Source organism: Lepus europaeus, chromosome 11, assembly GCF_033115175.1.
Source record: "Lepus europaeus isolate LE1 chromosome 11, mLepTim1.pri, whole genome shotgun sequence".
NCBI classification, from domain to species: Eukaryota; Metazoa; Chordata; class Mammalia; order Lagomorpha; family Leporidae; genus Lepus; species Lepus europaeus.
The window spans coordinates 110,156,935-110,169,909 of record NC_084837.1 but is presented as its reverse complement, the minus strand read 5'-3'; the positions used below and the strand labels follow the sequence as shown (position 1 = coordinate 110,169,909).

At 59.5% G+C, this 12,975-nt stretch overlaps 1 protein-coding gene across 1 annotated transcript in view; it reads right to left on the bottom strand.

Annotated features, from left to right (window-relative positions):
* The window catches only part of RASGRF1 (Ras protein specific guanine nucleotide releasing factor 1), a 90,120-nt gene extending 77,377 nt beyond the window's left edge, over positions 1 to 12,743 (bottom strand). The window contains exon 1 of the mRNA XM_062204854.1: positions 12,468 to 12,743. Coding sequence (XP_062060838.1) covers positions 12,468 to 12,743 — 276 coding nt within the window. The remainder of the gene's footprint in view (positions 1 to 12,467) is intronic.
* Positions 12,744 to 12,975: the final 232 nt, after the last annotated feature.

The following is a 12,975-nucleotide window of genomic DNA, read 5'->3' as shown; positions in this document are numbered from 1 at the left end:
TGGGAAAGCCTCTGTGTCTGACATTTGTGACCGTGTGGTCCTGTTTTGATGGGTACGACCCCATGTCATGGGAGCCATGTCCATGATGACACGGGCTCTGGCAGCTGGCATGCCTGGCTGGTCCTGCCAGCCCACCCTTTCCCTCCCCACCCCTGCCTCTGAGTGTGGGCTAATGAAGGCACGAACTTCAGTCTGAAGGCACCTGCCCCTTCTTTTCTGTCAACACTCCAGTTAGAGGGGCTGAGTTAAGCCACCGCCTGAAATGCTTGCAACCCATATGAATGCCGGTTCAAGTCCCGGCTGCTCCACTTCCAATCCAGCTCCCTGCTGACGTGCCTGGGAAAATAGCAGAAGGTGACCCGAGTGCTTGGGCCCCTGCCATCCACATGGGAGACCAGGATAAAGTTCTAGGCTCCTGGCTTCAGTCTGGTCCAGCCCCAGCCATTGTAGTCATTTGGGGAGTCAACCAGCAGATGGAGAGCTCTCTCTCTCTCTCTCTCTCCCTCTCTCCCTTGATGACACTATGCACAAAGGCATTTGTTAATTGCAATTCTGTGTGTGAAAGTAAGATTTGAATGGCCCAGATGTCCCATGAGAGGAGAGTGGCCAAGATCCACAGCCCATCCCTGCCGCGGGACAAAACATGGCAGCCACGAGAAAGAACGTGTGTGGGAAATCATCTGTACAGCACAGTGAGGAAACCAGGGGTGAGACAGCGTCGTGGTATGCATAGCAATTGTGCACACATGCATATATTAACATATATTTGCATATATATGAGTATATGATGTACTTCCAAAAGTTCATGAAAAACAGAATAAAAACATGTTTGGTGCAAAACATTTTGAAATCCATGCATAGCAGGGGTCTTCACAAAGTTCATTGGTGCTATGGTTAAGACACCCTGGGAGACAGCAGGTGATGGCTCGAGAGGTTGGAAGACCTGGATGGAATTCTGGGCCCTGGCTTCCGCCTTGCCTACCCCTGGCTATTGTGGGGATTTGGGGAGTGAACCACCGGATGGAAGACTTCTCTCTGTCTCTCAGCTTTTCAAATAAAATGAAAAGAAACCAATATTTAAAAAGTTTTGGTGGGTGGGCTTTTAGCCTAGTGGTTAAGGTGCAGATAAGACACCTGCATGTTGAGGGCCGATGTTGTGGCACAGAGGGTTAAGCTGCTGCTTGCAATGGGGGCATCCCATATCGGAGCACGGGTTCAAGTCTCGGCTGCTCTGCTTCCCATCCAGCTCCCTGTTAATGTGCCGGGAAAAGCAGCAGATGATGGCCCAAGTACGTGGGAGATCCGGATGGAGCTCCAGGCTTCTGGGTTCAGCCTGGATCGGCTCCAGAGGTTGCTGCCATTTGGGGAGTGAACCAGCAGATGGAAAACTTCTCTGTCTCTTCCTGTCCCCTCTCTCTGCCCAGAGGAGCACCTGGTTCAATACTTGTCTCTGCTTCTGACTCCAAACCTAGACCCTGGGAGGCAGCAGGTGCTGGCTCGAATGATTGGGTTCCAACCACCCATGCGGAAGACCCCAGCTTCAGCCCTGGCCAACACCCAGCCACTGACGACATTTGGGGAGTGAACTAGCAGATAGACATTCTGGGTGTCTCTCTGTCCCTCCCTCCCTGTCTTCCAAATAAATACATGCACTTTAAAGTTCATGGAAAATGTGCATTATGAAAAAAATTATGCAGGAATTAAAACAATTTTTTTGCACCAAAGCAGACTTTTAATTCCATCTTCCAGGAACTCGTTGAAGCGGTTGTGTGTAAGCCCAGGAAAGCGGCACTAAGGACCACACCTGGGGAGGGAGCTGGGATGCTGAGGGCGGGGGTGGGAGGCGGCTGGTGCTGTTTGCTTCTTGGTAATTTTTGGATCTTGAGCCATGCAAATGCCCTGCCTTTCCTACAACTTAAAGTACAGGCAGGCAATGGCTACTTTAGCATGTCCAACTGGCCCATTCCCGGGGCTTCTCCAAGTTGCACCCTGTCCTGTCAGGTCATCAGGACACTCCCCCTACCCCAGCCTCGCCAGCACAGCCTGCTCAGCTTCCCCTGAGAGCCAGCTGGAGCTGCGGATGGCAACAGGCCCCTAGCTTTGACGTGACTGCCCTGGGGGTCACCACCATCATTCCCCTACTGGTCCCCCTCCTGCAAGGCCCGAGGGCACTGGCAAACACTCTTGCTCCTCTGCCACGAGACAGGGGGTGGCCCACTGCCAGTCTGCTTCCCTTTTTGCCTTGGCTACCAGGGGGCTCTCAGACGCAGTCACCCCTGTCACTCATGTCCATTCGATACCAGCTCTTCTCCTGACACTTGGATGCACCTGCAGGTCTGCCAGCAGTGAAGGGAGCCGGAGTGGCGACAGGTGTGGTAAGGGGACAGGGGAGACCCAGGGGGACAGGTGAGGGGGTGGCAAGGTGGCAGTGGGCTCAGGACAAGGGTGGATGGGGGGAGCCGAGTACGACACATTTTCCCACGTGACCTCCCTAATTGCTTGGGGTGGAAGTTGTCTGTGTGTCCCTCCTACAAATCCACGCATCCATTCATTCTTTCTTCTATGCTTCATTCTGAAAGTTTTTTATTTTTTATTTTGGCACTGCAGTGGGATTTTCCAACTTGAAAAAGATCAGAGCTCATTTTTTTTTTTTTTTTTTCTTCACGGGGAAGATGTTGCTTTGGCCGTGCCCGCTTAGGGAGATCTGGTCTTTACAGTAGATGGCGACCAGGCGGCCTGACGTCCGGGATCCTAGCGACCCAGAGCCAGAGGCCTGGCTCAAGGTCGGACGTGGACATTAGCAGCCAGCGCGCAGGGGTCTGTGGGTATCTGTGGAGAGAGCGTCCCCTGCCAGTGGATGATGCTGTCCCCTCCCCCGCTGTCCCCTGTCTCCACCAGGGAGACCCACAGTGGCTAAGCTGAGAAGGTGCTTTTCCTAGTGGGTGTCTGGATATGGTGGGGCACAGGCAACACCTGGGGCTCCGAACCCAGGATGTGGGCAGCCCCATGGGGTCCGGGGCGTGGTCACAGGTGCACTGGAGCTCTGGATGGTTCTTTTTTTTTTTTTTTTTCAGGCAGAGTGGACAGTGAAAGAGAGAGGCAGAGAGAAAGGTCTTCCTTTTTGCCGTTGGTTCACCCTCCAATGGCCGCCGCGGCCAGCGCACCGCGCTGATCCGAAGGCAGGAGCCAGGTGCTTATCCTGGTCTCCCATGGGGTGCAGGACCCAAGCACTTGGGCCATCCTCCACTGCACTCCCTGGCCACAGCAGAGAGCTGTCCTGGAAGAGGGGCAACCGGGACAGAATCCGGCGCCCCGACCAGGACTAGAACCCGGTGTGCCGGCGCCGCAAGGTGGAGGATTAGCCTATTAAGCCGCGGCGCCGGCCTCTGGATGGTTCTAAACCTACCCGGCACTAGAGCCCTGACTTGAGCCCAGGGTCACAGTAGGGATGAGAGAGAGGGGGCCTCTCCTGCTCCTAGCACGGCCCTAGGACAGGCTTCTGCGTGTGTGTGCCCGGTTCTGCAGCCACCTCCTGATGGGCCTCCTGCCTCTACCCTGGAGCCACCTCCCTAACTGGAAGGTCACAGTGACCTCCCTCCAGCTCAGAGCTGGGTGGGGGAGGGGAGGGGTGTGAGGAGGTGGGGGCTGGCTTCCCCCCAACAGGCCTGGAGAAGGCACGACGATGACCCAAATGACCCGGAAGTGCTTTGGCCACCTCTCTGGACCCCCAGAGCCCCGGCTCCTTCGGGCTCTCCTGGGGGTCAGCGGAGCTCACACAGTGTGGTCACCGTCCCCCTCCCTGGACCGGGGGCCTGGCTCCTGGGCCCTGTGTGGCCGATGCGGGCAGCGGAGCGTGAGTAATCCCAGGCTGACATTTCAGCTTCAGCAATCTTCCTCCTTGTGAGTGCCGGGGATGCCCAGTGGCCAAAACGCCTCTGTGGCGCTTGGCCAAGGGTGCCAGAGCCCCTGGGCTTCAGGCAAGCAGGGAGGCCTGGCTGGGCTCCTGCCCTGTTGGAGCTGCCTTCTCTGCCGGCTCCTCCACCTCCCTCACCCCGACTCCGTGCACACGCACGCAATGACGAGGCTGGCACCCGGGAGAGGTGAGCCGGCCGCCGAGCGGTCCGCAGGACCCGTGCACCAGGGCCCGCAGGGGTCAGCGGCACGGCTCACCCAGGACTGCGGGCGCTCTGCTCTCAGAGGCGCAGGTGCAGAGCTAAGCTTCCTCCTCCTCCAGGGGCTGCACTCGGAGTGGCTCCCTCTAAAGGGCACCCCGCCCCTTCCCTGGCCCCAGCTACGGTGGGTGACAGTGGAGGCCCGAGTCAGCACCAGCAGGGGGCAGCACCCTCCTGCCAAGCCGCACCTGGGAGCCTCCCGGGTCAGAGGTCACTGCAGCGTTTGACAGGTGCAGGGGCTCGGAAGCCTGCACTAGTCCGGATGGGAGGTGAAGGAGGCCTGGGCCGGTGCAGGAAAGGAAGAGAGGGACGGAGAGGGCTGACTGGTGGATGATGGGGGGGCGTCCCACAGGGCTGGGTGGGGGCAAAGGAGGCCCCTAGCAGTAATCGGCTTCCTTTCCCGGGGGCAGCCTTGCCCGGATGTTCCCAGGAAGCTGATATTTCCATCTGATGTGCAGATCCAGGGTCTGACCTTGGCGAGGACCAGGGTGACGGACAGGGGCCACTGCTCCATCGAGATGCCACCTGGTCACCCCTGATGACCACGACTGTGCCGTGCTGGGACTTCCAGTTTGACATGGAGATGGGGAAACTGAGGCTTAGAGGGTGTGAAGGCCTCCCCAAGCCAGGAGGTGGCGGGAAATCTGGCACAGTGACCCTCGGGAGGGAGGTGGGAGGCTGGGGTGGAGGCTGCGCGGTCCTCTCTCTTGGGGGGACCAGGAGTCAGGGTGTCCAAGGCTCCCAGCTGCTCCTGGCACAACAGTGGCCCTCATGGAAGTTGGGGTGCTGCCAGTGTTTGGGCTCCTGTGCAGACACGGGGGACCGAGTTCTCGGTTTGGCTGTCTGCACACAGGCACCAGCTCTGGCTCCCATGCACGCCGGGGACACTGGGCTGGGCACGTGGATGCCTGCCTTGGCGTGTTTTCCCTCCAGGCTCACGGGATTGGCTGCAAGGTTCCCACCCAGCAGAAGCAAAAGCCACCCACAGCGAGGTCACCAGGGCGTTGGTGGCACATTGCCACTCGCTGTCCATTCTCCTTTTCCCTTCCACTTGTCTTTGCGGAGAAAGGCAAGGGTCAGTTGCAGAGAGACAGAGTGCTTCCTTCCTCTGGTTCACTCCCTAAATGCCCACAACAACTGAGGCTGGGCCAGGCTCAAACTGGGACCCAGGAACCCCATCCGGGTCTCCCACGTGGGTGGCAGGGACCCAAGCACTTGAGCCATCACCTGCTGCCTCCCAGGGTGCGCGATGGCAGGAAGCTGGAGTCAGGAGCCAGAGACTCAAGCCCAAGCTCTCCAGTGTGGGATACGATGCCTTCACCAGCATCCTAAACCACTAGGCCCCCAGCCCGCCTTCAAGCTGTGTCTGTGGTCTCCAGAACTAGGCAGGCCGGGTTCCCGTGCCAGCTTTTCCACATCTTTCGCTGTAGCTTTGAACAAGGTACTGGGCATTTCTGGGCCTCAGCTTGTCACTGTGAAAATGGACGAGCAGTGCTAACCTCACCGGGCTGCTGGAATACTTAAGGGAGGTGCCGGGTGTAAAACATGCACGCTGGCGCCTGGCACATAGTAGGTGCTCAGTACACAGTTTTGATTCTTATTCAGTATTTTTGGTCTCCTGTTTTGAAATACCCGACTGCAAGATTATATAGGTTAAATCTGCATTCGCAGCAGCTTAGTAGAAAGTTTGGTGAAGGTCTGGGTAATGTGGCACAGCAGGTTCAGCTGCCATCTGCAATGCTGCCATCCCATATGGGCACCGGTTCAAGGCCGCTCTGTTTCCACTCCAGCTCCCTGCTAACGCGCTTGGAAAAGCAGTGGAGGATGGCCCAAGTACCTGGGCCCTTGTGCCCACATGGGAGACCTGGAAACTCTTGGCTCCTGGCTTTGGACTGGCCCAGCTCTGGCTGTTGTTGGGATTTGGGGAGTGAACCAGTGGATGGAAGATCTCTTTCTCTCCCTCTCTTTCCCTCTCTCTGTAACAATACCTTTCAAATAAATTGACTAATTTTTTTAAAGAATTATTTGTTTATTTGAAAGGCAGAGTTACAGAGAGAGAAAGAGAGAGAGAGAGAAAGGGAGGGAGGGAGGGAGAGAGAGAGAGAGAGAGATCTTCTATCTCCTGGTTCACTTCCCGAATGGCCACCGTGGGAATAGGGGCTGGGCCAGGCAGAGCCAGGAGCCAGAAGCTTCATCCGGGTCTCCTACATGGATGCAGGGACCCAGGTACTTGGGCCATCTTCTGCTGCTTTCCCAGGCTATTAGCAAGGAGCTGGATGGGAAGAGGAGCAACTGGGATGCGAGCCGGTGCCCGTATGGGATGCTTGTGGCACTGGCTGCTGCACTACGACACTGGCCCCTTCACCAACTTTTTGAAAACCCCTCGTATATAAAAGTTAAACTGAGCAGTGGCTCCCAGGGCTCCTTGGAAGGAGGCAGGAAGGCTTGGGTGAGGGGCCGGCCCAACGGCATCTCCACAGGGACCGCCCCTGCCTGGCAGGGTTGAGAAAGTGGAGTCCAAGTGTGGCCATGCCAGGTTTACTTCCCACCCACCACCAGCCGCCCGTGGAGAAGAGAAGGGAGAAGCTGGTGGTGGGTGAAGCCAGGCCGTGACCCCGAGGGATGAAAGGAGGCCCCACCCAGCTGGCACGGTCCTCTGCCATGCACCTGCCCTCGGCACCTCAACCTCCACCTCATCGTCACCCCCCGCCCCACCCGCCTCCCCGTGGACCGCACATTTCATCCTGTGCTCACCTCTGCTACATCCAGTGGGGCGGCGGGTAAAATAATCTTTTGTTTATTTATTTGGCTGGTAGGTACAGAGTGTAAGAGGGCTCTCATCTTCGGCTTCACTCCCCAGAGGCCTGTGACGGCCAGCATTGGGTCAGGACCTGAGCCAGCTAGCCGTGAGCTCTGTCCAGGTCTCCCGCCTGCATGGCAGGCATCCAGGTACTGAATCGCCACCTGCTGCCTCCCAGGGTCTGCGTGAGCAGGCAGCTGGAATCGGGAGCCAGAGCTGGGCATTGCATCCAGGCACTGTGGTCTGGGATGTGGGCATCCTAACCAATGTCAACGTCTAGGCCAACGCCTGCCCCATCTGAGTCTATCTCGTGGAAGTCTTTCCCGGGAATTCCACACCACCCAGACTCCGAGTTACAACAGCTCCTAAGTACACGGAGTGACCACGGACTGCGGACAGCACTGGAGTGCTATGACAGGGAAGCTGGGGCCACGGACGGGGCTAAGACCTGCGGGAGCGGCTGGCCTTCAGAGGGTATGTGGGTGGGCGATTATTCCAGGCAGATGCACCGGCTTCGGCCAAGGCCTTGACCCAGGGCAGAGGGATGGGAAGTGAAGGTCAGGCCGGGGTGAGGAAGCAGGTGATGGAGGAGTGGGGCCAGAGCCTGGACCTCAGGGGCTCAGATCTTGGCTGGGAGTTTGGAAATTTTTTTTCTTTTTCTAAAGGCCAGGAGAGCCACTGTTGCTTTCATGATGTGATTTGCATTTTAAAAGATCATTCTGGTTGCCTGCTGCCTGCAGGGGGGTCTGGGGGAGGGGAATGACAGGACCTGGGAGCACCTGGGCCAAAGAAGAGTGGTGTGTGTGTGTGTGTGAGTGTATGTGTGTGAGTGTGTGTGTGAGTGTATGTGTGTGTATGTGTGTGAGTGTATGTGTGTGAGTGTGTGTGTGTGTGTGTGAGTGTATGTGTGTGTATGTGAGTGTGTATGAGTATATGAGTGCGTGTGTGTGTGTGTTGGGGGTGGAGGGAGTCTGAGAGTCTTCAGGATGGAGGATCTGCTCAGGCCAGACTGGAGGAGAGCGAGTCCCTCCTCTGGGAGCGGTTTGGAGAACAGGGACTAAGTTCTCTTCTTCTATCTGCAGAACCTGACACAGGCCTGGCCCTGAGAGCCGGAGCATCTACTGTGTGAACACACAATGCACACTCTGTTCTGGGCCGCCTCAACCTCTCACCAGCCGGAGGAGCATTTGGGGAGAGAAGCGGCACCCCACGCGGTTAATCCTGGGCGCCACACCTGCCGCGGGCACCTGGCTGGCTTGCCCTGCACGGTCTGAGCTGGCCCCAACAAGCATCTAAGCTGTGCTGCTCCAACAGCGGCTTTTGTGGTGGGCACCACTCTCTGCTGGGCTGAGAGCCTGCAAGAGCCGGGTCCCTGGGCCGTGCTCCGTGGACACCGTGGACACCGTGGCCCAGCCGCACGGCGAGACAGCCAGAGAAGCAGTTTTGCTTCTGCCAGTGCCTGGCTGGTGGCCACCGCTGAGACCCTCCTCTCATCTGTCAAATGGGTACACGCCAGCCTCAGGGCTGCTGGTGGTCTCAACTCGCCAGCCAGAGCGGTCACGCGTCCGTCCTGTGAGGCTGAGTGGACCTTTGGCCTTCAGGGAAGGGTAACAATGGGGTGGACAACAGGAACAACAAGGCCCCAGCATCCGGGCCCCCTGCCCACCCCAGGTCCTGATGCTCTGGCCGCAGGATCTGTGTCTCTCCTGTCTTTAGTGACCCAGGAAGATGCCGGGGGTCCACACTGTGACCTCTCCGAGCTGGGAAGGGTGAGGAAGAGCTGGGGTGGGTTTGATCAGGCCCCCTGACTATGAAGCTGGGCTGGAAGCCTTATGCCAGGGAACTTGGAACAGCCAGCAAGGGGGGACTTCATGCCCAAGCAGGGGCTGGGACACCAAGGCCAACCTGTAGGAAAGCTGGACCCCAAGTTCAAGTGCATGGCCATCGGGCCTCCAGGGAGTGTGCGACAGGATCAGGGCCAGGGGAAGCCAGGAATGAGCAAGCAGGGCCCCAGGCCAGGGGGCTTGCGGGCATGGCTGTGCCAGTCTGACAGCAGGAGGCCTCGGCAGCGCAGCCCGGAGCCCCCGGATGCTGCAGCCTCAGCAGCGGCAGGCAGGGTCCTCTGGAGGTGGCCAGGAGAGGCTGCACCATGGTAGGATGGGCCTGGCGCTCGGTGCCCCAGTGCCTTGCACGTCCACTCTCCACATCTTTCCATTGCCTGGTGCCCACCCTTGTCTGGTTCTTCCTTCCCCAGGCTGCAGGGCCTGTGGGGGTCAGCTTCTTCAGCCCGGCACACAGCCCAGACAGCTCTCAGCACAGGCAATGTGCAATTCGCACCTGCTACACCAAGTCCAGCTCAACAAGCATTTCCTGTGCATCTACTATGTGCTCTGTCCCTGACGCTGTCCCTGCCACTGGGGGCCGGGGGAGGTTCCCAGCCAGGATCTAGCTTCTGTGCCTTCAGGAACCATCCCCAGCCATTCAAGGAGGAAGCTGCCTGCTTGGACCTGGGTAAAAATGACATCCTGGGGGCTGGCGCTGTGGTGCAGCAGGGTAAGCTGCTGCTTTTGATGCCGGTATCTCATGTCAGAGCAAAGGTTCAAGTCCCTGATGCTCTGCTTCTGATCCAGCTCCCTGCTGGTGCGCCTGGGAAAGCAGTGGAGGATGGGCCAAGCCCTTGGGCCCCTGCATCCAAGTGGGAGACCTGGAAGAAGCTCCTGGGTTCTGGATGAGCCTCGGCCATTGCAGCCATTGAGGGAGTTAATGAGTGGATGGAAGAGACATCTCTTTCTCCTCCTTTTAATAACTAAATAAATCCTTTTAAAAATGACATCCTGGGGCTGGTGCTGTGGCATAGTGGGTTAAGCTTCCGCCTTCATTGTCGGCATCTTATATGTGCTCTGGTTTGACACCTGGCTGCTCCACTTCCAATCCAGCTCCCTGCTAATGGCCTAGAAAGCAGCAGAAGATGGCCCAAGTGCTTGGGTCCCTGGGAGAAGCTCCTGGCTCCTGGCTTTGGCCTGGTCCAGCCTTGTCATTGTGGCCATTTGGGGAGTGAACCAGTGGGATGGAAGACCTCTCTCTCTTTCTCCTCCTCTCTCTGTAACTCTTTCAAGTAAATAAATAAAAAAAAAATCTTAAAAAAGACATCTAGCTAAAAGCAAGCCTTCCCCACACACTCACAAGTTCCCCCAAACCGGCAGCTTCTTTGAGGCCCTCTGCCACTCACGTGCCCTGTGGGCTCATACGTGGTATCAGAAGGGCCTGGCTCCAGGCTGCTCATGCCAGCTCACCAAGAGACAGGGTTAGGGTCAGCCATCCATTTTGCTCCAATGCTTGGAAAAGAGTTGGGATTTTTTTTTTTCAACACACGTACAGGCCCAAAGGGCAGAATCTGCTTTCCCATGAGCCACAGGTGCTCTAGAGGTAAAGGGAACGCCCACACAAGCGCAGGAGGCGATCTCCAGTCCAGGGCCCGGCCGCTCTTGGGAACAGGTTTGAGGTCCTGGCGGTAGTGTTGTGGGGACCCAGCTCTGATCATCTGTGTGTTTTGTCCACTGGTTCTGACTCCCCATCCTCCACGATTCAGTTCCTGAGCTTAGACACGGGGTGAACTCTAGTCTGCTCGTGCCACTGCCTTGCTCTGTTGCTGGACTCCTACCTTTCCTGCTCCGCCCCTCAGTTTCCCTCTCTGTGAAATGGGAGGAAGCCTCAACACCCAGCGACCTGAACAATCCTGCCTGGGTGAGTGTCATTCAGAAACCAACCACGATCCATCTGCACCCAACCAAGACGCACGGCAAGCACATGGTCACGTCCCTTCCTGGTCTCAAAACCGCAGCGAGGTCAGGGTCAGCAGCTCGTGCTGAAGATTTCAAAGCGGAGGCTCCGAGAAGTTTGCAAGTTAACCGAGGTCACACAGCAAACCGGAGAGCAGAGCTTCAGCCCCAGGGCACTGCTAACAGACACCTGCCCCAGCCTCCTTCCTCCCACCCAGAGGTGGCTCTCAGCCTCCGGGTAGGAGCTGAGGGCTGGAGGGGCTTCTGGCTGGTCTAACGGGCTGTAGGCCACTGGTCCGGACACATGGACTTGGGCTGGAGAGGCGCAAGTTGTCAGGGCCGAGGGCACGGTTGCCAGCCGCGTCTGGGCCACCATCTGGGCTTCAAGGTGAGGAGCCACCTGCTCTTGGCCGCACCTGCCCCCTGGCTTGTCCTCCTCAGGGACCCACCCACCCCCAAACACTTCTGTCCACGACTTCCGGTCCCCCTGACACCACCTCCCCACGCCCGGGGGCTGAGGGCAAGGCAGGAAGAGCCTGGGCTTAGACTCCTGCCCTGGTGTCGGGTACCAGGCGCCCAGCGATGCTTTTATGTCCACCAGTTCAACCCTGCCGCTCCGCACCCAGCAATGGCTTTCCGTGTCCCGGGATTCCTCTCGGAACCTGGTGTGGCCCTGGGAAAGTGCCTCTCTCTCTGCTTCCCTCTCTCCCTGGGCTCCAGCGTCCCCCACTCTCGGCAGCCCCCAGCAGGCTGGGGCCCTTGGATGTCAGGTCTCTCCCTGCACTGGCATTTACTTTGCCTCCCCAGAAGCAGGGGCCCGCACTGGATACCTCTGGACGGCGCCCCAGGCTTGCGGCTCTCGGCCTCGCGGTCTGGGTTCCCCCTCGGCGGCGGCAGGTGCACCTCCTCCCCCACGCCAAGGGCGCGCCCCAGCCCGGCCCGGCGCAGACCTTTTAGCCGTGTAGCTCCGGAAACGCGCGCAGCGCTGGAGCCGCGACTGCGGCGGCGGCGCAGGGGCGGGGAAGGAGAGAGGCGCCCACCTGCCCTGCCGCCTCCGCAGCGGCCCTGGCCCCAGCCCTGCGCGTCACCGCGCTCCTTGGGACCCCTCCGGGTTTGTTGCTCCGGCTCCGGGAGGGCTGGGAGCCCAGGGCCACTCGATGGCACGGCACCGACCCCTGCGGCCCCGCAAGCCCCCGACTCCGCCGAGCTAGCGCAGGCTGCTCTTTGGCTCCAGCTGCGGGCAGGCAGGGGCCGCGGCGCCAGGACGCCCCCGTCTCACCGTCCGCTTGCCCGGGCGCGGGGAACCACACCGTCCGGGTCCAGGGCAGGCGGTCGGGGGCCATCGGGACTGGAGGGGGTGAGGGTGGGGGTTGGGAGCCTCATTTTTGGCTGGACGTGGGTCCAGACTCAACGCCTCTGTCTGGTGCCTCGCGCCCAGTCTGCATCCGCATCTCCCGGTCTCGGCCCCTCTTGTCCCCGCCTCCCCCGGGGCTCTCGGGGACGAAGGGCAGCCGCAGCCAGCGCCTACTCCCCGCCCGCGGTCCCTGCCCCCGCTGCCCGCCGCAGGGTCACCTGCGCGGCTTGGGCCGACCCTCCCTCCCTGTCCGGGGCGCCGAAAGCGCAGGGGCGCAAAGTTCGGGTGCCATCGGGCCGACCGCAGGCCCCCAGCCCCGAGACTCCGGGCGCGGGGAGGTCAGAACGCGGCGCTCGCCTCACCTGTTTCTCCAGCGGCTCCTTGGCCGACAGCGTCGGCTTGGGGGAGGGCGCGCGGTCGCAGACGCAGCCCTCCAGCAGGTAGAGCCCCGAGGGCCGCGAGCTCGAGTCGCTCTCGAAGTAGAAGAGCAGGTTCTGCAGGAGCGCGAACCACTTGGTTTGCCATTTTGTGTTGTCCGAACTCCGCTTGCTCAGGTACCCTTTGCGAGTGCCGTCCTTGCGCGCCAGCAGCCCCAGGGACGCTACGTGGCCATCGTTCAGCCGGATCCCCTTCTGCATGGTGCTCGGAGGCCAGCGAGACCCCAGCGCTTACATCTCCGCGCGGCACCCAGCAGCCCCCCGTCCGTGCGCGCCGCGCGCTGCCTCTCTCTGGCGCTCGCTCGCTCGCTCGCTCCCTCCCTCTCTCTCTCTCCCTTCCCCCTCCCAAATATCTACACTCCAGGGTCCAGCGCCGAGCCGAGACTCCTGGAATCCAGAGCTACCGTTCCCCGCTCTACTCTGCAGAGCCTTG